The 25,144-nt window shown below is 39.7% G+C and overlaps 1 protein-coding gene across 1 annotated transcript in view; it reads left to right on the top strand.

The window, feature by feature from the left end:
* Positions 1–2,722: 2,722 nt before the first annotated feature.
* Positions 2,723–25,144, top strand: part of LOC113652155 (cadherin-related family member 1) — a 30,774-nt gene continuing 8,352 nt past the window's right edge. Inside the window, exons 1-13 of the mRNA XM_047817804.1 lie at positions 2,723–2,890; positions 4,369–4,371; positions 7,129–7,206; positions 8,030–8,175; positions 12,449–12,499; positions 12,910–12,999; positions 13,335–13,421; positions 15,017–15,133; positions 15,750–15,893; positions 17,008–17,086; positions 17,731–17,831; positions 17,916–18,119; positions 23,221–23,373. Of these exons, the coding sequence (XP_047673760.1) occupies positions 2,827–2,890; positions 4,369–4,371; positions 7,129–7,206; positions 8,030–8,175; positions 12,449–12,499; positions 12,910–12,999; positions 13,335–13,421; positions 15,017–15,133; positions 15,750–15,893; positions 17,008–17,086; positions 17,731–17,831; positions 17,916–18,119; positions 23,221–23,373 (1,317 nt within the window). The 5' untranslated portion in view covers positions 2,723–2,826. The remainder of the gene's footprint in view (positions 2,891–4,368; positions 4,372–7,128; positions 7,207–8,029; positions 8,176–12,448; positions 12,500–12,909; positions 13,000–13,334; positions 13,422–15,016; positions 15,134–15,749; positions 15,894–17,007; positions 17,087–17,730; positions 17,832–17,915; positions 18,120–23,220; positions 23,374–25,144) is intronic.

Raw genomic sequence — 25,144 nt, forward strand, 5'->3', positions numbered from 1 at the left:
GCTAAGGATAAATTTTTTCTGTGTTAATGATAAAATAACGTTATGTACTTTCTCGATTACAACCCCGTTTATACAGATTACACGGAGCCGCACGGACACGTCGGATTCGCCGTGTTTGGGTGTTAATGTAGGTTCACAAAGCCATGATCATTAACAGTAAAGCGACATCCACCATTGTTGTTGTTGTGTTTGTGTTTGTCACTGCTGCGCTAACGTTGCTGTGTAACGTGACACGTATACAGTGACTTCACACTCGGCTCTGTGATGCTCTCTAACCGATGGAAAGGCAAACCGGTTCTTAGAAGGTTCACCAGTGGAACCAAATTTGAACCAGCACCAGCACGAGCTCTGAACCAGCACCCGGTTCTTTTTGGTGCAAAAGGGGCATTAAGGGTCCGGACAGCTGAGTCACGCGATTTACAAACGACAGTTGAAGACCTACTTATTCAGGAAACACTTCAACTAGCACTTCTTTCCCTGTTTGTTGTATGTGTGTACTCACTCACTCACTCACTCACTCACTCACTCATCTCCTACCGCTTATCCAAACTTCTCGGGTCACGGGGAGCCTGTGCCCATCTCAGGCGTCATCGGGCATCGAGGCAGGATACACCCTGGACGGAGTGCCAACCCATCGCAGGGCACACACACACACACTCTCATTCACTCACACACTCAGGACAATTTTCCAGAGATGCCAATCAACCTACCATGCATGTCTTTGGACCGGGGGAGGAAACCAGAGTACCCGGAGGAAACCCCCGAGGCACGGGGAGAACATGCAAACTCCACTAACACAAGGCAGAGGCGGGAATCAAACCCCCAACCCTGGAGTTGTGAAGCGAACGTGCTAACCACTAATCCACCGTGCCCCCTGTATGTGTGTATTTATATAAAAATAAAACAAACAAACAAAAAAAAACTTTGAACAGTGTTTTAGTCTCATGGTATCTTAAGTACAGTATGTAACCTAATGAACCAGCTTTAATGTATCTAATGACAGAGACTTAAGCACTTGTGTACATCACTCGGGATAAGAGAGTGTCACATGATGTGAATGTAAATGTTACAATAACTGCTTTATTACACAGGAATTATGTTCTTGAGGTTCTAGTCTATGTAATAGTAACTCATTGTTAAAGTCACTTTTCCACCCTGATGCACTTCCTGTCTTCCTCCATGTTAGCACATCTTCCTCCCAGTAACGCATCGTATTCCAGGAAGTAACAGAGGAGCGTGATTGGTCGTTTTCAGGCTCTGTGTGTGTGTCATCGTCCTGCGTCACACATTTGTTATTTTTACACCTGCGATATATGTGACAGCTTCAACACACACACACACACACACACACACACACACACACACACACACACACACACACACACACACACACACACACACACACACACACTCATACATACACACTCACACACACACACAAAAGACTCTGACCTGAGAGCCACAGAGGTGTCATACTCACAAGGAAATTTCACTGATTCATTCAAGCAGAGGGAGCAAAAGTTTTCACACCCCTGTATACATCACTGTTCACTCTCTGCTTTTATCAATAATAACAACAACAATATACAAATAGTTACATAGTTAACCAGACTTATTAATAGTTAATAAGTTCTATAATTATTCTTTCTTTCTTCCTTTCTTCTTCTTCTTCTTCGTCTTCTTCTTCTTCTTCTTCTTCTTCTTCTTCTTCTTCTTCTTCTTATTATTATTATTATTATTATTAGTATTAGTATTATTATTAGGGTGAGTCTGTGCTTCCTCAGTCTCAGGTTCCTGTTCCTGGCTGCAGAAGAGGAACCTGCTGTGTCGATGCTGAGATGATATATGAGTTCAACATTAAGTGAAGCTCTTGACCTGAATCCAGATGCTGTATAAAATGATCTAAATGTTCCCTCAGTTATAAAGTGGACAGCAAGGATGTATCTGTATAAAGGCAGGGTGTTGGAGGGGCTGGAGAACAATAATGAGTGGCTGCAGGACATTGGAGCATGATGGAGGTTCCTTGCAGGTTTGGGAATCATTTCTGCAGATGGAGTTGGAGATGTCTGTATTAATGATGTCCTCAATACTGAGAAATACAGACAGATAATTTACCCATCATGCAACAGCATCAGGAGCAGGACAACAACCACAAACATACAGCCAATGTCATCAAGAGAGATTTTCATTGTAGAGAAGAACCAGGAGTGTTGGAGGCGATGGTTTGTCCACACAGAGCTGTGATCTCAACATCGTCCAGTCTGTCGGAGATTCTGAAGGATCTGAGGAAGCTTACATCAAGATCTGTAGTAAATTTAACAAACTGACGAGTTCCGTTAAAGACTGCGTGCAAGAGAAGATAGAAGACCTGATGATGTTTTTCACAACTAACACTGATGACTTCTCTTCTGTTCATTTACTTTCCATTTTGTTAATTGACAAAAAAAAGTATTAACATTTTTATTTTCTAAAGCCTTTAAACTTTATAGCATTTTTCATTCCTGCCTTATACCTTTACTGAATGTGTGTGTGTGTGTGTGTGTGTGTGTGTGTGTGTGTGTGTGTGTGTGTGTGTGTGTGTGTGTGTGCGTTTACACATATAGAGTATACACATGACATAAAATAAAATGGAAGGAAGAGACGTCAGCAGATTAGCGTGTGTGTGTGTGAGAGAGAGAGAGAGACACTTCCTCAGTCTGACTGGAAGGCGTCTCTAGAATCTCACCGTGTCCCCATGATCCTCACACACACACACACACACACACACACACACACACACACACACACACACACACACACACACACAGAGACACACACAGTCTCGGGATGAAGACTCCACACACACATCGTCTGTGCGTCCTCGTCTTCCTCGTCCTGAACACTGCTCCAGGTAAGTACACACACTTCTTCAAAGTAAAAACTGTTTTAGTGTCTGAAATTATAGCCGTTTGTGTGGAGCTGCGAGAGAGAGACGATAATCCGTTAATCACACTGTGCGGAATTAACGCCTACAGCGGGTCCGTGTGTGTGTGTGTGTGTGTGTGTGTGTGTTTGTGTGTGTGTGTCCTGATAGAGTTAAATAAAATGATAGATATATATTTTCAATGAACTCACTAGTCACTAGTGTAGAATATGAGACTGAATTAATTCCACACTGGCTCGTTAAGATGAACGTGACCGCTGTAACTGAAACACTTCTACAATTGTAGGTGTTAATTCAACACAGTAATTAACTCTAATCTAATGTTGGGTCACAGTTCATTTAGTTCTCAAAGAAAACGTCACGCTGTGAATAAGTAACTAGTCAATGTGTAGTTTCATTACTGTGTGTATAATTCTGTAGTCTGAGGTGTTAATCGTGTGCTTTATGTATTAATATTTTTATTTCAGCTGGTAATGTAATGCTTTCTCTATAAATAGTTAATAAAACACTGTAAGGTTAATTGTACATGTGTACACGTGTGTGTGTGTAAGTGTGTGTGTGTGTTTGTGAGTGTGTGAGTGCGTGTGTGTGTGTGAGTGCGTGTGTGAGTGTGTGTGTGTGTGAGTGAGAGTGTGAGTGCGTGTGTGTGCATGTGTCTGTGTGTGAGTGTGCGTGTGTGTGTTTGTGTGTGTGTTTGAGTGTGTGTGTGCGTGTGTGAGTGCTTGTGTGTGTGTGAGTGCATGTGTGAGTGAGCGTGTGTGTGTTTGTGTGTGTGTGAGTGGGTGTGAGTGCGTGTGTGTGTGCGTGTGTGTTTGTGAGTGAGATTGTGAGTGTGTGTGTGTTTGCGTGTGTCTGTGTGTGAGTGTGTGTGAGTGTGTGTTTGTGTGTGTGAGTGTGTGTGTGCATGTGTGTGTTTGAGTGTGTGTGTGTGCGTGTGTGAGTGCTTGTGTGTGTGTGTGAGTGCACGTGTGAGTGCGCGTTTGTGTGTGTGAGTGAGTGTGTGTGAGTGTGTGTGTGTGTGTGAGTGCGTGTGTGTGTGTGTGTGTGTTGTGTGTGAGTGAGGGGTGTGTGTGTGAGTGTGGGGTGTGTGTGTGAGTGAGTGTGGTGTGTGTGTGTGTGTGTGAGTTAGTTGTGTGTGTGTGTGTGTGTGTGAGTGCGTGTGTGTGTGTGTGTGTGTGTGTGTGTGAGTGCGTGTGTGTGTGTGTGAGTGCGTGTGTGTGTGTGTGTGTGTGAGTGCATGTGTGTGTGTGTGAGTGTGTGTGTGTGTGAGTGTGGGTGTGTGTGTGTGTGAGTGTGTGTGTGAGTGTGTGTGTGTGTGTGTGTGTGTGTGTGTGTGTGTGTGTGTGTGTGTGTGTGTGTGTGTGTGTGTGTGCACTTTGTATTAATACATTCTTCGTTTTTTCTTCTTCACCCTCCTGCTCCTTTCTTCTGCTCGTCTCCTGAAGCACGTGAGTCACAGTCTGTCTCTCAGTTTTGTCCTTTTTTGATTCTTTTATTTGCAAAACACATAGAAATTAAAACACAGACAAAATATATTGTTAACTAATAATAACCTGATTATAACTAATACACCTGATATTCATAAATGAGTGTTCAAGATCTCCTCAAACTCTAAGGCTCCACATCAGGGGACCTTAAGGGACATTTTTGTGAAGTTGCTAGAGAGTTTTCTTCTGCTGATGTATAGAAAAAAGACAGCTCATGTGATATGAGCAATAAGTTATAGCATATAGCATAACAACCTCCTGAGCAATAGCATAACAACCTCCTAGCATAACAACCTCCTGAGCAATAGCATAACAACTTCCTGAGCAATAGCATAACAACCTGCTAGCATAACAACCTCCTAGCATAACAGCCTCCTGAGCAATAGCATAACAACCTCCTAGCATAACAACCTCCTGAGCAATAGCATAACAACCTCCTAGCATAACAACCTCCTGAGCAATAGCATAACAACCTCCTGAGCAATAGCATAACAACCTCCTGAGCAATAGCATAACAACCTGCTAGCATAACAACCTGCAAGCATAACAACCTGCTAGCATAACAACCTCCTGGGCAATAGCATAACAACCTCCTAGCATAACAACCTCCTAGCAGGTTTTGGCTAACTCACTAGCCTATCGCAGTATAGATGAGAGCAACTTAATATCTGGTTGATAAAGTAAAAAAACACTTCATATCCATCACTTTGTGTAAAAAGATTTCTTTATTAAAACCTTTCTAATCTTTACTTTGAGCGAAATCACAAATGGCAGCTGTATTTCCAGTGGATTATGTGAACACCTGAATGTGATAGCTGTGAATGAGCCTGGGGACAGGGCTCAGCCACAGGGACTGAGCGGTAGATGTTTTGAGATCCGTTGAAATCTAAACAAGACTGAGATAAAAAAGTAAAGTCTTGGTTTGGAAAGAGCGACACACTGCGTAGTGTTTACTGAAGTGTACACACAGGTACAGACAAGCAGTTTGTTAGAAGATGAGAATTTCTAAGAGAATGGAAACCTGCTCAGGGACCTGAAGGTTCTCCAGGTTCTCAAGGTCAGTGAAGAAACCATAGAAAGATCCAATGTCTTGAGAAAGAAGAATTTTTTTTTCTTTTATTATCAAAACAAATCAAATCTATTACTCATTGGAAAAGGTCTAGTTTTTGAGAGGTGAACTTACAGAAGGATTTCTTCTCAAGCACAAATCCACAACCAAACACCTGAGTGGACCTCAGAAACCTCACTGTGGTGATGGTCCTTCTGCTGAGGCTGTTTTCTGTAGTAGCCTGAAAACCACGGACAGACCGACAGACAGACGGACAAATAGGCAGGCAGACAAACTGATGGACAGGCAGGCACACAGCTGGAGAGGCAGACACACAGGAAGAAAGACACAGACAGACAAACAGACAGACAGACAGACAGACAAACAGACAGACAGATGACAGAAAAACAGGCATTCAGACAAACAGACAGGCAGACAGAGTGACAGGCAGATAGACAGACAAGCTGATGGACAGACAGACAGGCAGACAAACAGACAGGCATATAGACAGACAAAATGATGGACAGGCAGGCAGGCACACAGATGGAGAGGCAGACACACTGGAAGACAGACAGACAGATAGCAAGGCACATGGCGAAGCAGGTGGGGGGAGCAAGGCACACGGCGAGGCGGGTGGGGGGAGCAAGGCACACGGCGAGGCTGGTGGGGGGAGCAAGGCACATGGCGAGGCAGGTGGGGGGAGCAAGGCACATGGTGAGGCAGGTGGGGGGACCAAGGCACACGGTGGCGTAGCAAGAGAGGGCTGAGCGACATCCACAGCCGAGCAGGAGGGCTGAGCAAAGTCCACAGCCGAGCAGTAGGGCTGAGTGCAACCCCTGACGCACCGCAGCCAGACCTACCTCTTGGAAACTAGGAAAGGGGAGGGAAGGTGTGGGGAAAACAATCCTCCTCCACCGAACAGAAAAAAACCCCCAAAAAATCGATGGGGCAAAACCCGGGCCTGCGACACCCCCCGCAGACAGGAAGTGGGGCGGCGTCCTCCACGGAAACCGTCTGTGAAGCGACGCCCCCCACGGGACAGGTGCGGGGGGATGTCACAGAACACCGAAAAAACAAAACAAAACTCAGGCTGGTGACATGGCCCGCAAACAGGAAGTGAGGTGGCGCCCATCACCGGAGAAACCGGAAGCAGAGCGTTGTCCCTTTTATATCTCTTCAGAAATGAAAGAAACTTTTGTCCTGAAGATTTTTAGCTACTGTTACCATTAACACTGGAGACTCCTTCACTAAATGTGAAATAAACATCTCCTCACACACACACGAGTAAATACACGTCCCTCTGATCGAGCCATTGCTATAGAAACGATCAGAGATTCTGTTATAGAGAATTAATCAACACCTTAAATTCAGCATCAGTCAGAATCCTGAGCTCAGCAGAGCTGTGGTGTAAAGGTCAGACAACGGAGTCGATATTCACTTAGTAAAGTCTTTTGTCTGCCTTCATTGATGAAAGGAAGCAGCTTTTTCTAAACCAGAAGGCATCATGATGAACTCCTGGTGTTCTCTGTGCTGCTGAAACACTTTTAAACTCATCACTATCGTGAATATGAATGATTAATACCCCGAGTAAAGGGTAACAGTTTGTATGGTTGTGTTTCTCTCAGTCTCATCCTGAGTATAAATTATATATACACCCTTATTTTTTTCAGGTCTGTCAGACTTTGCACCGTATTTCCATGAAAATGGGAACATGGCACTGTTTAGCATCTCTGAAGACACTCCAGTCGGTGAGGGACTCACGAATGCATCATACACACACATGGATACACACTCTGTATGACAGGGTTAATCGTCCACTCTGAGATTAGCCAGATGCTATCGTGTTATTGGTGTCAGTCATGTATGTGGGTAGTCATGAGGCAGATCCCTCGCTAATCCACGTAAAGCCAATTTCTCATGTCTCATTTACACATCTCAGGTTTAACATGGCAGTTTGAGCTACAAAACATGTTATCTTCAGAAACCTTCAACATTTCGACGGCTCTCTGTTGCTGCAAGACTTGGTTTTATAGCCAATATTATAGACGTAGCAAATTTAGTCACAAAACCTAAACGATTTCTAGCAATGAACACACATCTGACACACGTTTGTTTCTACCGTACACTCTGTTCCCAATACGCACATTAGCATTTGTGTAAAAGCTTTCTTCTTCTTTTGAGCTAAGTTAAAGTCCTAATTAAAGATTATAGATCTGTTCACACCAGTACTAGAGCTCCAGGTTTACATGGTCTGAAAGCTCATGTACGATTTCCAGCTCAGGTTCATATCAGAGTTTAATGTGAGAAAATCAAGTGGCTTTCACACTGAGCTCTAATCACCATGGTCCATTTCACAAGAGCAGGAGAAGGCAGTGTGTGTTCGCTCTCTGTACCTCACTGCGGTCTCCAACTGACAAACTGATGAAGTGCAGATGGAAAGCAAGGTGTTGATTAGTTTATTCAACACCGACACCAAAGTGTGGATGTGTGTCTGTATCGAGTCTAAGAGTGTTGTTTTCGGTGTGTGTGTGTGTGTGTGTGTGTGTGTGTGTGTGTGTGTCTACACTTTAGGATCTCAGGTGTTCACTCTGAATGGGACCGACCCAGAGGGAGATGAGGTCAGGTACGATATCAGCTTTGAAAACGGCTCTAAAGAGTATTTCCAGGTCGAGCCCAAGTCAGGACGGGTCACTGTGATCCAGGAACTGGACCGAGAGGTGAGAGGTGTAACATGACACTACACACGGAATACTCTAACATGACACTACACACGGAATACTCTAACATGACATTACACACTAAATACTCTAACACATTACTACACACTAAATACTCTAACATGACAATACACACTAAATACTCTAACATGACACTACACACTAAATACTCTAACACATTACTACACACGGAATACTCTAACATGACACTACACACTAAATACTCTAACATGACACTACACACTAAATACTCTAACATGACACTACACTCTAAATACTCTAACATGACACTACACACAAAATACTCTAACATGACATTACACACTAAATACTCTAACATGACACTACACACTAAATAATCTAACATGACACTACACACTAAATACTCTAATATGACATTACACACTAAATACTCTAACATGACACTACACACTAAATACTCTAACATGACACTACACACTAAATACTCTAACATGACACTACACACTAAATACTCTAACACATTACTACACACGGAATACTCTAACATGACACTACACACTAAATAATCTAACATGACACTACACACTAAATACTCTAACATGACATTACACACTAAATACTCTAACATGACACTACACACTAAATACTCTAACATGACACTACACACGGAATACTCTAACATGACACTACACACTAAATACTCTAACATGACACTACACACTAAATACTCTAACATGACATTACACACTAAATACTCTAACATGACACTACACACTAAATACTCTAACACATTACTACACACTTAATACTCTAACATGACACTACACACGGAATACTCTAACATGACACTACACACTAAATACTCTAACATGACACTACACTCTAAATACTCTAACATGACACTACACACTAAATACTCTAACATGACACTACACACTAAATACTCTAACATGACACTACACTCTAAATACTCTAACATGACACTACACACTAAATACTCTAACATGACAATACACACTAAATACTCTAACATGACACTACACACTAAATACTCTAACACATTACTACACACTAAATACTCTAACATGACACTACACTCTAAATACTCTAACATGACATTACACACTAAATACTCTAACATGACACTACACTCTAAATACTCTAACATGACAATACACACTAAATACTCTAACACATTACTACACACTAAATACTCTAATATGACACTACACACTAAATACTCTAACATGACACTACACTCTAAATACTCTAACATGACAATACACACTAAATACTCTAACATGACACTACACACTAAATACTCTAACACATTACTACACACTAAATACTCTAACATGACATTACACACTAAATACTCTAACACATTACTACACACTAAATACTCTAACATGACACTACACACTAAATACTCTAACATGACACTACACACTAAATACTCTAACATGACACTACACTCTAAATACTCTAACACATTACTACACACGGAATACTCTAACATGACACTACACTCTAAATACTCTAACATGACACTACACACAAAATACTCTAACATGTCATTACACACTAAATACTCTAACATGACACTACACACTAAATAATCTAACATGACACTACACACTAAATACTCTAATATGACATTACACACTAAATACTCTAACATGACACTACACACTAAATACTCTAACATGACACTACACACTAAATACTCTAACATAACACTACACACTAAATACTCTAACACATTACTACACACGGAATACTCTAACATGACACTACACACTAAATAATCTAACATGACACTACACACTAAATACTCTAACATGACATTACACACTAAATACTCTAACATGACACTACACACTAAATACTCTAACACATTACTACACACGGAATACTCTAACATGACACTACACACTAAATAATCTAACATGACACTACACACTAAATACTCTAACATGACATTACACACTAAATACTCTAACATGACACTACACACTAAATACTCTAACACATTACTACACACTAAATACTCTAACATGACACTACACACTAAATACTCTAACATGACACTACACACTAAATACTCTAACATGACATTACACACTAAATACTCTAACATGACACTACACACGGAATACTCTAACATGACACTACACACTAAATACTCTAACATGACACTACACTCTAAATACTCTAACATGACACTACACACTAAATACTCTAACATGACACTACACACTAAATACTCTAACATGACACTACACACTAAATACTCTAACATGACACTACACACTAAATACTCTAACATGACACTACACTCTAAATACTCTAACATGACACTACACACTAAATACTCTAACATGACAATACACACTAAATACTCTAACATGACACTACACACTAAATACTCTAACACATTACTACACACTAAATACTCTAACATGACACTACACTCTAAATACTCTAACATGACATTACACACTAAATACTCTAACATGACACTACACTCTAAATACTCTAACATGACAATACACACTAAATACTCTAACACATTACTACACACTAAATACTCTAACATGACACTACACACTAAATACTCTAACATGACACTACACTCTAAATACTCTAACATGACAATACACACTAAATACTCTAACATGACACTACACACTAAATACTCTAACACATTACTACACACTAAATACTCTAACATGACATTACACACTAAATACTCTAACACATTACTACACACTAAATACTCTAACATGACACTACACACTAAATACTCTAACATGACACTACACACTAAATACTCTAACATGACACTACACACTAAATACTCTAACATGACATTACAGACTAAATACTCTAACATGACACTACACACTAAATACTCTAACATGACACTACACACTAAATACTCTAACATGACACTACACAATAAATACTCTAACACATTACTACACACTAAATACTCTAACATGACATTACACACTAAATACTCTAACATGACACTACACACTAAATACTCTAACACATTATTACACACGGAATACTCTAACATGACACTACACACTAAATACTCTAACATGACATTACACACTAAATACTCTAACATGACACTACACACTAAATACTCTAACACATTACTACACACTAAATACTCTAACATGACACTACACACGGAATACTCTAACATGACACTACACACTAAATACTCTAACATGACACTACACACTAAATACTCTAACATGACACTACACACTAAATACTCTAACATGACACTACACACTAAATACTCTAACATGACACTACACACTAAATACTCTAACATGACACTACACTCTAAATACTCTAACATTACACTACACACTAAATACTCTAACACATTACTACACACTAAATACTCTAACATGACACTACACACTAAATACTCTAACATGACACTACACACTAAATACTCTAACACATTACTACACACTAATTACTCTAACATGACACTACACTCTAAATACTCTAACATGACATTACACACTAAATACTCTAACATGACACTACACTCTAAATACTCTAACATGACAATACACACTAAATACTCTAACACATTACTACACACTAAATACTCTAACATGACACTACACACTAAATACTCTAACATGACAATACACACTAAATACTCTAACATGACACTACACACTAAATACTCTAACACATTACTACACACTAAATACTCTAACATGACATTACACACTAAATACTCTAACACATTACTACACACTAAATACTCTAACATGACACTACACACTAAATACTCTAACATGACACTACACACTAAATACTCTAACATGACACTACACACTAAATACTCTAACACATTACTACACACTAAATACTCTAACATGACACCACACACTAAATACTCTAACATGACACCACACAATAAATACTCTAACACATTACTACACACTAAATACTCTAACATGACACTACACTCTAAATACTCTAACATGACACTACACACTAAATACTCTAACATGACACTACACACGAAATACTCTAACATGACACCACACAATAAATACTCTAACACATTACTACACACTAAATACTCTAACATGACACCACACAATAAATACTCTAACACATTACTACACACTAAATACTCTAACATGACACTACACACTAAATACTCTAAGACAAAACTATACTCCAGCATCTGCTATCCTGCAGTGTGTAAATTGTTTCAGATGTTTGTGTATTTTATTTCCAGGTTGAAAATGAAATCGTGGTGTTGGTCAGTATCACTGATGGCAGGAATAAGGTAACACTGTTAAAAAGATGTTGTATTTCTCATTTTATGACAAATATTGAGGTTCTATTTATCTATTTATTTATTTATTTATTTATTTATTTATTTAAGAAATTATAATTTATTGATTAAATAATTTAATGTTTTCAAGTAGCATTTTATGGCACTGAAAATGAACACAGTGTACAACCTTTATAGTGGGTCCCTATTAGTTGTGAAATCAGTGTCATGTCTAAACCTTCATCAGATGAGGATGACTGCTCATGCTAACTTTAACTAGCTGACAGCATGAAGACATTAATGTGGATTGTTATTAATATTAAACTGGGTTTTAGTGTACACTGTGTGTATTAGTGTATTATTCTAATGAGTGTGTAATAAAGCTCACTGTAGGGCTGATGTTTGGGTTTTTACTTCCTCAGGTGGTAGAAAAAGTGCGCGTGTTCGTCTCAGATGCTAACGATGAAAAGCCTGAGTTTCTCGGCCTGCCCTACGTCGTCAACGTCCCCGAGGTCAGAAACGCTCTATATGTACTGTAGCTTCATGCTTTACTGATACATGTTTCACTGATACACTGATTTTTCTGTGAATTCTTGTTTTAAATACGATGCAGCTAAAGGGGCGGAGCTAGCGATAATTAGCTAGCTGTAATTACGGCTGCATTCGGAAAGGAAATTGTAGCTTAAAGTTGATATTTTGCTATTTTAGGACGACATAAATAAAGCATGTATAAATAAAGACTGAGTAATGTGTGTGTAAGAGAGTTATTAAAGCATTGAGCTTATAACGAAAGCGTGACTGAGGTTACAGAGGTTACGTTAATAACGTGATGTGTGTCGTGGTGAAGGACACGGAGGCGGGACGCAGCATCTTTAAAGTCCGAGCTGTGGATAAAGACCTCGGCTCTGGAGGAAGTGTGACATATTTCCTGCAGGTGAGATTATAAACCACGATAATCCTCATAATTTGTCAAAACGATTCATTAAATAATAACTGACCATGTTACAGCTTTGTTATTTTGTTGATTTAAATCCATGTTTGACAGAAAGATAAAGACCAGGATGGAACTCTGCTTACTGTCTCAGTCGTGTCACACACACACACACACACACACACACACACACACACACACACACACACACACACACACGCACACACACACACACACCCAGTCAGATTATAATCTGTAATGACTCACAGACAGAAGACCATCAGGGAATGTGCTGCTGCTTTACTGTATTACATTTAAGTCACACACTCACTCAAACACACACCCACTTACTCACACACACTTACACACATTCACACACACACTCACACACACTCACTCACACACACTTACTCACTCACACTTACACACACTCACACACACACACACACTCACTCACACACACTCACTCACACACACTTACTCACACACACACACACATACACATACAAACACACACACACACTCACTCACACACACTTACTCACACACACTTACTCACACACACACACACACACACACACACACATACACATACAAACACACACTCACACACACACACACACTCACTCACACACACTCACTCACACACACTTACTCACACACACACACACATACACATACAAACACACACACACACTCACTCACACACACTTACTCACACACACTTACTCACACACACACACACACACACACACACACACACACACACACATACACATACAAACACACACTCACACACACACACACACTCACTCACACACACTCACTCACACACACTTACTCACACACACACACATACACATACAAACACACACACACACACTCACTCACACACACTTACTCACACACACTTACTCACACACACACACACACACACACACACACACACACACATACACATACAAACACACACACACTCACTCACACACACTTACTCATTCACACTCACACACACTTACTCACACACACTTACTCACACACACACACACACACACACACACACATACACATACAAACACACACACTCACTCACACACACTTACTCATTCACACTTACACACACTCACTCACACACACTTACTCACACACACACACATACACATACAAACACACACACACACTCACTCACACACACTTACTCACACACACTTACTCACACACACACACACACACACACACACACACACACACACACACATACACATACAAACACACACACACTCACTCACACACACTTACTCATTCACACTTACACACACTCACATACACTCACTCACACACACTCACTCACACACATACTCACACACACACACACACACACACACACACACACACACACACACACACGCATACACACACATGCATACACACACACACATACACACACTATCGCATACACATACATTAGTTGATGTAAATAACTGATGTATTTTTGTGGATTGTTTGTTTTGTTTAATTTCCTGTAGCTGAATTTGTGTTTTTTTTTTTATTAACAGATTAAATATATATAATTAAATATTAACTGTCTTTTTTTTCAGATGTCTCCCAGAACTAAGTTCACCATCGATGGTCACAGTGGCGTCCTGCGTATCAAAGCGGGTGAATCTCTCGACTACGAGACGTCCAGCACACACTTCATCACTGTGGTCGCCAAGGTGACGTTCACGCAAAACTCACCAGATCACATAATTCTAATTAAACTTATAATTAAAATGTCTGCAATGAAACTCAGAAATGACTCTGACCTGTTAGTTCCTCAGGAGCTCTCAGTTACACTGTTGTATACAGGACATTATTTACATTGACATTAATTCCTGTTCACTTCTGAGTCTGGTTCCTCTCAAGGTTTCTTCCTCATATCATCTCAGGGAGTTTTTCCTTTTCATCCTCACCTCAGGGTGGATCATTAGGGATTAATGTTAGAGATAAATAATAACTTCATGTTAGACTTTATTTTTATTCAGTTTCTATACTAATGTAAAGCTGCACTGAGACAGCGTGTGTTGTTAAATGCTCTGTAACATGAAATTGAATTGTTATGCTAACAGATCAGTAAATGTTTATGGTAATGTCTGGAGTTAAAGGAGTCTCCAGTGTCAGCAGAATGAGTGTTTATAGCTGCTATAACGTAAGTGACAACAGGAAGTCATTTCAATAAGCTTTAAGGTAATAAATGGACAAAATGTTCGAGGTGTTCTGTAATTTAACTAAATGCCAATAGTTATTATGTTACAACCTTCAGCTGGAGTGTGGTTGTTGTGATGTGTTCAGGATGGTGGGGGTAAATATAACGGGAGACGCCAGGTGATGACATCATCGGCCACCATCACCATTAACGTCCTCGATGCCCAGGACTCGCCTCCCAGTTTTGTGGGAACGCCGTATTTTGGATACGTTTATGAAGTATCAGAGCCTGTAAGTACAAGAAACTGAGATTATTATTATTATTATTATTATTATTATTATTATTATTAAAAGGCAGCGGCACAGGGAGGTTTATATATATATATATATATGTGTGTGTGTGTGTGTATATATATATATATGTGTGTGTGTGTGTGTATATATATATATTACTATTACACAATAAGCAGATGTACAGCAGCTGAACTGTACTGATGATGCTCTATAGTGCTCTTCTGTGTGCATTTTATTTATACATTTGTTTTATTTACATCATTTTGTTATCCGAATGTATAAAAGCTCGCTGTAATCTGGAGCTGATTTAATAAAACGCTGTGATTTATCTCAGGTTGAGAGACGCTCTGATGGAACCTGACTGTAATTAGCAGCACATTTTTATCACCTGGATCACGTCTCATTTGTGCGGTACATACATCATCAATCCTACAGGCTGCGCATAACATTTCCACCTCAGAGTTTTAGATATTACTCTTAATAATGAAATAAAATCATTTTTAAAATTATTGTGTAAAATAATCTGTCACATCATGATGTCACCCTGGGTGAAGCTGCTTAGACTGCACCATGTGGAGTACTGTAGCTGTGAACTTCTGCTTCAGCAGCATCCAATAACGAGTCAGGTTCCGAGTCTCTGAGCCACGATGCGTCGTTGATCAGACTCTAATCTAGCCGAGAGAGATCGCTCTTTCACACAGCACTGAGTTATAAAACAATGGTTGAAGTCACTGATCAGTGGACTGAAGAAGTCGCTTCATCCTGTGTGTCTGTTTTCACCTCCGAATCTCCGCCGTCTCCGTGTGCTGGAATCTACAGTAAAACCACACGATGGGGTCAGATTGGATTGGACTAAAGTGTTCAGTAATAACGATAGAACGATCGAGTTGTTCACGTAACTGGGTAGAAAACATTACCGCAGTCTGGAACATGACCATGAAGTCTGTTTGATTTTATTCTTCTTATTTTTTCTTATTTCTATTCATTCTTCTATCTTCACACACAGTCTGAGCTTTTATGTCACTGCAGGTTTAGAGTGTTTATAACTGTGAGACAAATGAAATCTGTAGATCTTTAAAACTTCTCAGTTCTTTTCACTTCCTGTGTTCAGGGTTCAGAGATTTTCACCGTGACTGCGAGAGACGGAGATCAGATCAACCCTCGTCCGGTCATCTACTCTCTCATTAACGGTAAGCAGCAGAATCAATCTAATTAACTCCTCGTTATATATAATCAGATTTTAATCAGAGATGAGCCTCATTATAATTCATGTACATTTACATTTATGGCATTTAGCAGACACCCTTATCCAGAGTGACTTACAACTGAGCAACTGGGGGTTAAGGGCCTTGCTCAGGGGCCCAGCAGTGGCAGCTTAGTGGACCTGGGGTTTGAACCCATGACCTTCCGATCAGTAGCCCAACACCTTAAACACTGAGCTACCCCATCCCCACATCCCACATGTACACACTGAATGAATAAAAACAACAAACAAATGAACAAATAAATACATCAAGACATGAAATATTTAATTCTCTATTTAATAAATCACATAATTCATTCATTATTGATGCATAATTAAAAAAATCATTCTTACGTACATATAATTAATTTATTAGTTAATTAATGTGTTATTTTTACAGATTTAAATGATTAATTACAGTAAATTAAAGTAATAAATTATGATTATTGTTATAGTTATCAATAATAATAATAATAATAATAATAATAATAATAATAATAATAATAATAATAATGCAAAAAAAAAAGATCCGTCTGATCAAACCCATATAAATCCTTTGCATTTTGTTGATGTTTTTGCTATGATATACAGGAAGCGATGGCTCCTTCAGCATCAACAGCTCCAGCGGTTCCATCATTCTGATGTCATTCCCCATCCAGCTGAAAAACGAGTTATATGAGCTGAAAGTGAAGGTACAGACTATTCTAAATGTGTTTGACACAAATGCAGATCAGCTGTGAAGCAATAATAAAATGTACAATGTTTTTTATCACGAGGCCTCGGAGGTGGGGCCCCAGAAGGAGCTGCTGGACTCGGCCGTGACGCTGGTGACTGTCCGTGTGGTGGATCTGAACAACCATCCGCCCACGTTCTACGGCGAGAGCGGGAAGCAGGACAGATTTGAGCTGACTATGTACGAACATCCTCCTGAGGGAGAAATCCTGAAAGGGCTAAAGATCACCGTCAACGATTCTGACCAGGTAACATACAGACGCTTTAATCTTCATCAGCAGTGTGAGTTTAGTTACACACAAACACCAAGATCTAGAGTTAGTTCTTTTTTTAAATTAGTAACTTTTTAAGACACATTATTGACCTTCATAAGTTTGATCAAATCGGTAACATAAATGACTGAACTTTAACATAACATAACTTGTTAAGGAAAACCTCAGAACCAGTGGAAAGGGTTTTTAGAGCAAACGTTTTATTATTTTGATTTTATATCTAGTAAAAAAACAAATTTGAAGTTTTGCCTTTAAAGGATTCTTATGTTCATGGAACGACAAAATTAAGGCAGCAGTCCTCAACATTCTGTAGATCAGTGGTCCCCAACCCCCGGTCCATGGACCAAATGTTACCGGGCCGCCCAAGGAACATTAAATTATTCCCATTTTATTTACTGTGGTGTATTTCTCTCGGGTTTGTGCGACTTTCCATGGACGAGAGGTTAACCGGGAGCTGAGAGACGTCACCTAAAGCCGCACCGATACCGCGCATGCGCAAAATATCATGATATGGGGCCGGGTTTAGGTGACCTCTGGAGCCGAGCGGCTGCAAGCGGCAGTGGTGTTGTAGCTTTGTTGGAGAGAGAAGGTGTGTATCGCTCTTCTCTCTGTTCACCGGTACTTTGTCATGTTTAACAGTGCTTGGTGTACGTGTATATTGTGTTTGCTCAAATTTAACCCACAAATTAGCAACAATGAGCAGGAAACAGACGTCATTAGAAAGTTAGAAACTCTGCCGGTGTTCTGGATTAAAGTCATGGCGGAAAACCCTGAGATTGTCACCACAGCATTTACATCACTATCGCCATTTCCGACATGCTATCTGTGTGAAGTGGGGATTTCTGCAGTGACGGCAACCGAAACAAAACAACAGAATATACTGGAAATAAGCGACACACTTCGGGTGTCATTGTCTCCTGTTACCCCAGATGGAACCGTCTCGTTGTAAAGAAACAAGCTCTGGGTTCTCAAACGAGTAACTATTTTAACTACAGTATGTAAATTAATTAAAATCCAATATTTATTACATATAGTAATTAAACACTTTTGCTTTTTTAATGAATATTTTAAGATCTAAATGAATAAGACCATTTAATGATAATAAAATTATAATAAAACATTTGCTTCGAGCTCAAATCCATGCAGCTCTGAGGTGTTCCTCAAGGCTCAGTACTCGGCTTTAATTTGTCATTAAGGTGACGTAGATTTGATCGTTATTTAACAGCCAGAGTGATGTATAAAGATTCTTCTGCTGATCTTCTGCAGTTTTGTCAGTTATTCATGAAACTCTATAAACATTCAGATGCTTCATGTTCTCACATCTTCTCAGTAAACATCATCAAGTCTATCAGATTATATGGATATTGATGTATTGTGGATGTACGGAGGTGTGTATGCTGTTTATAACTCAGTAGAAAACACAGCTTACTGTCTGAAGCTTCAGGAAGTGGCAGGAATATGAAATTATCACAAAATGTTAGTGCTGGAGACGGTGATAAAATTCACACAACAGCTGCAGGGAAGCGGAGCTCAGTGATCACTTTGGTGTTTAATATTAACGTCAGGTGTTATATTCTGACTGAGTGCAGACTCAAATACTGTACAGGTACATCACTGTATATCACTGTACATCACTCTACATCACTCTGTATCACTGTATATCACTCTATATCACTCTACATCACTGTATATCACTGTACATCACTCTACATCACTCTACATCACTGTGTATCACTCTACATCACTGTATATCACTCTGTATCACTGTGTATCACTCTACATCACTGTATATCACTCTGTATCACTGTATATCACTCTACATCACTCTACATCACTCTATATCACTTTATATCACTCTGTATCACTGTATATCACTCTACATCACTCTACATCACTCTATATCACTTTATATCACTCTGTATCACTGAATATCACTCTATATCACTCTACATCACTCTACATCACTCTGTATCACTGTTTATCTCTCTATATCACTCTACATCACTGTACTTCACTCTATATCACTCTGTATCCTTGTATATCACTCTACATCACTCTACATCACTCTACATCACTCTACATCACTGTGTATCACTCTACATCACTGTATATCACTCTACATCACTCTACATCACTGTATATCACTGTATATCACTGTATATCACTCTACATCACTCTATATCACTCTACATCACTCTACATCACTCTACATCACTGTATATCACTGTATATCACTCTACATCACTCTATATCACTCTATATCACTTTATATCACTCTGTATCACTGTATATCACTCTACATCACTCTACATCACTCTACATCACTCTACATCACTCTATATCACTCTACATCACTCTATATCACTCTATATCACTTTATATCACTCTGTATCACTGTATATCACTCTACATCACTCTACATCACTCTACATCACTCTACATCACTGTATATCACTCTACATCACTCTACATCACTCTACATCACTGTATATCACTGTATATCACTGTATATCACTCTACATCACTCTATATCACTCTATATCACTTTATATCACTCTGTATCACTGTATATCACTCTACATCACTCTACATCACTCTACATCACTCTACATCACTGTATATCACTCTGCATCACTCTACATCACTCTACATCACTGTATATCACTCTACATCACTGTATATCACTCTACATCACTCTATATCACTCTACATCACTGTATATCACTCTACATCACTGTATATCACTTTACATCACTCTACATCACTCTATATCACTCTACATCACTGTATATCACTCTACATCACTATACATCACTCAATATCACTCTATATCTCTCTATATCAGTCTCCATCACTATCATATCATGCTACATCACTCTATATCACTGTATGCCACTTTACATCACTGTATATCACTCTACATCACTACACGTTACTCTACATCACTACACGTTACTCTACATCACTACACATTACTGTTCATCGATCTACATCACTCTCTATAACTGTACATTATTGTATGTCACTCTATATCACTATAAATCACTCTGCACCACTGTGTATCACTTGTTATCACTCTATATCACTCTACATCACTACATCACTCTCTATCACTCTACATTATTGTATGTCACTCTGCATCACTCTGCATCACTCGACATCTCTCCATATCTTTGTGTTTCTGAACACTTTTTCATGCCTCAACCATGTTAAGTGTCCACAGTGTAGATCTCAGGTTTTAGAGGAATCTTTGATATCTTTTTATGACATACTGTAAGAAACAAAATTGACGTTTACTCCAAAAAAAAAAAAGCTTATAGCAGGAGTTTAATGTATGAGCATGTTTTTAAAGGTCAAATCAGAAAACAGACAAATGAGACAACGTTTCTCCAAACTTTCTGTGTGTGTGTGTGTGTGTGTGTGTGTGTGTGTGTGTGTGAGAGTGAGAGAGAGAGAGAGAGAGAGAGAGAGAGAGAGAGAGAGAGAGAGAGAGAGATTATTGTGCTCAGTACAGTTCAGTTCAGTTATTGAGAAGTCTGATGGCTTGTGAAAAGAAACTGTTACACAGTCTGGTCGTGAGGCCCGAATGCTTTGGTACCTTTTTCCAGACAGCAGGAGGGTGAAGAGTGTGTGTGAGGGGTGTGTGTGTGTGTGTGAGGGATGTTTGTTTGTAGTGAAGATTCTGTGTGAGGGGTGTGTGTGGGGTGAAGAGTGTGTGTGAGATGTGTGTGAGGTCCACGATGCTGTTGGCTTTGTGGATGCAGCGTGTGGTGTAAATGTCCATGATAGACAGAAGAGAGACACCAGTGATCTTCTCAGCTGTCCTCACTATATGGTGATCTCAATGGTCTCTGTAGAACATGTTCAGGATGGGGGGAGGGAGATGGGCTTTCCTCAGCCTTCATAAGAAGTAGAGACGCTGGTGGACTTTCTTGGTGATGGAGCTGGAGTTGAGTGACCAGGTGAAGTTCTCCGCTAGAAGAACATCAAGAAAGTCTTCACAACTAAAATTCAGACCCATATGCAGGGACAACATAAAAAGAGAGTCAAGAGACAAGGACAAGAGACAAGGACTCAGTAAACATGAAGCACAAGACAACGGGATTAAAGGCACACAAGCTACAGGGCACAAAACCTGCCAGAATGTCCCCCTAGTGTCCAGGCAGGGAAAAGTCCCAGCCATTACTGACACTTAGATTTTATGTGAATTGTAACTGAAGTAGTCTAATGCAGTTTTTCTTTTAAGGGTTTGCCCTCTTCAGGACAGAATGTGTATAGCAGTGTGAGTTGTTCTCTGATAGACTTCAAAACTCACTCACTCACTCATTTTCTACCGCCTATCCGAACTTCTCGGGTCACGGGGAGCCTGTGCCTATCTCAGGCGTCATCGGGCATCGAGGCAGGATACACCCTGTACGGAGTGCCAACCCATCACAGGGCACACACACTCTCATACACTCACACACACACACACACAACGGACAATTTTCCAGAGATGCCAATCAACCTACCATGCATGTCTTTTTGGACCGGGGGAGGAAACCGGAGTACCCGGAGGAAACCCCCGAGGCACGGGGAGAACATGCAAACTCCACACACACAAGGCGGAGGCGGGAATCGAACCCCCAACCCTGGAGGTGTGAGGTGAATGTGCTAACCACTAAGCCACCGTGGCCCCCAACCTCAAAACATTTATTCTTTATTTGATTAAAAATTTTAATGGTGATAAACTGCTGCACTCTAAGAGGAATAAAACCCCTGACCCGTGGGGTCGAGACGTTAGAGGAAAATAATCCACTTCATATGATTCCTTAAACAATGCAGAATAAAACTCGCTATAAAGTGTCAAGACCTTTCATGATTAATTATTATGAAGTGTTACACAGACTCCTCCAACACACACACACACACACACACACACACACACACACACACACACACACACACACACACACACACACACACACACAGGAGCAAACATCATCATCCTCCTCACACTGTGATACGTCTCATGTTTTTTTTATGAACTGTTTAATAACGTTATTTTGTGTGGATTTATTTATTTTTTTTGTCTCAGGGAGCAAATGCTAAATTCAGACTCAGACTGGTTGGACCTGGGCGTGTTCTCCGTGTCGTTCCTCAGACCGTTCTCAACGAAGCCCAAGTCACCATCATCGTAGAGAACTCAAGTGCCATCGACTATGAGAAACACTCCTTCTTAACATTCAAGGTACAAAAACCACCTGAACACCGAGGTGCAGTTCACACAGTGCTAGATTTTACACAACTTCTGCTTAGAGGAGGGATTAGACACAGTGAGCCATGTTGTTAGAGGAAAATAATCACCCCTGGGGTGGTGATGGTGTGGGGTTACAGCTACTGTCCACTTGAGTTCCTGTTGTCACTTACGTTATAGCAGACAAAACACTCGTTCTCTCGTCACTCTCTCTATATTCTCTTTCATTTGAAATGAACAAAATTTAAAAAAAAATACGATCTTTTAGATTATCGTTACCATAGAAACCAAAATGTAAACTCCTCCGTCCTGCAGTGTTGTATAAAGTACCAGACAGCGATACTCGAGTAAAAGTACAAGTATCGTACTAGAAAAAGACTTCGGTAGAAGTGAAAGTCACCTTTTAGAATATTACTCAAGTAAAAGTCTTAAAGTATCTGATATTTACTGTACTTAAGTATCAAAAGTCATTTTCTGATATTTAATGTACTTAAGTATTTGAAGTAAAAGTAAAAAGTAAAATTCCAGCGATTTTCGGTAGGTATAAGATCAGGGGCAGTTCTAGGGTTTCATCTTTAGGGGTTTTATCCCTCAGTGAGAATTTAAAACAAGAAGAGTTTTATATTATATATTATATGACTACATAGTAAGCCAAAAGCTATGGTATTATTTAAAATGGTGAAAGTGGACACCAAAATTTTATGCATGATGTAATGATGTCAGTCTTGAATCAGATCAGTTCATGTGTGTGTGCGTTCTCTACAATCAGTGTGTCCGATGAATGACGTCATTAATAAACTAATATTCACAAAACAAAGACCGAATCAATAAATGTTATTTTTATTTAGTATTGAATGGATTGTTTGCATTAATATTGTGTTTGTGCTACAACTCTGGTAATAAGAATAGTGACATTTCACTGCTTTTGGTTGCCGTCTTTGCGGCTTTCCGCCGATTAACGTTATAGATAAACGCCTCCAGCTCTGACTGCGCGTGCACGCTGCGCGTACCTGTGCTTCTCCGTAGCGCGCGGACGTGCGTAATGTAATCTAGGAGCAGTGATTCACCAAACCTCCCTTATTGCAGTCGCACACATTTCCTCTGATTTTATTCTGTAGTAACGAGTAACGAAGACGCTTAGTGGGAATATAACGGAGTAAAAGTGTACATTTTATCTAGGACATGTAGTGGAGTAAAAGTGAAAGTTGACATCAATTTAAATAGCGAAGTAAAGTACAGATACGTGACATTTCTACTTAAGTACGGTAACGAAGTGTTTGTACTCCGTTACATTACAACACTGGCGTCCTGAAGATGACGTGTAACTTCAAGCTCCAGCTTCACCACTGACTGATAAACAGTGCTGACACTGGAGTCTCCTTCCACATCTGTTCATGAAACATGTCTCCATATGTTTAATCAAACGGTTGCTATAGAAACGCTAACGTGTCAGCACAGGAGCGTACAAATATGCTGTATCAGCTCTGAGGTGCAGATGAAGCCGAGCGAGATGAAACTTCATCAGGAACACGGTGAAGAAACGTCGACTGGATTTAACATTTTTATCATTAGAATGCTGTGTAATTTCTGTGTTTGTGGGTTTTTTCACACTGTTTATTAAATAAAAAATAAAGAGTACAACTGAAGATCTAAAACTGGGTGTACAAACTTTTTAACAAACATGATGATTAAAATATTTCCTAAAATGTGCATGAAACAATTTATTAATCAAAAACAATAATAAATAGATAATAAATTATTTAAT

This window comes from Tachysurus fulvidraco, chromosome 8, assembly GCF_022655615.1.
Source record: "Tachysurus fulvidraco isolate hzauxx_2018 chromosome 8, HZAU_PFXX_2.0, whole genome shotgun sequence".
In the NCBI taxonomy this organism is placed as follows: Eukaryota; Metazoa; Chordata; class Actinopteri; order Siluriformes; family Bagridae; genus Tachysurus; species Tachysurus fulvidraco.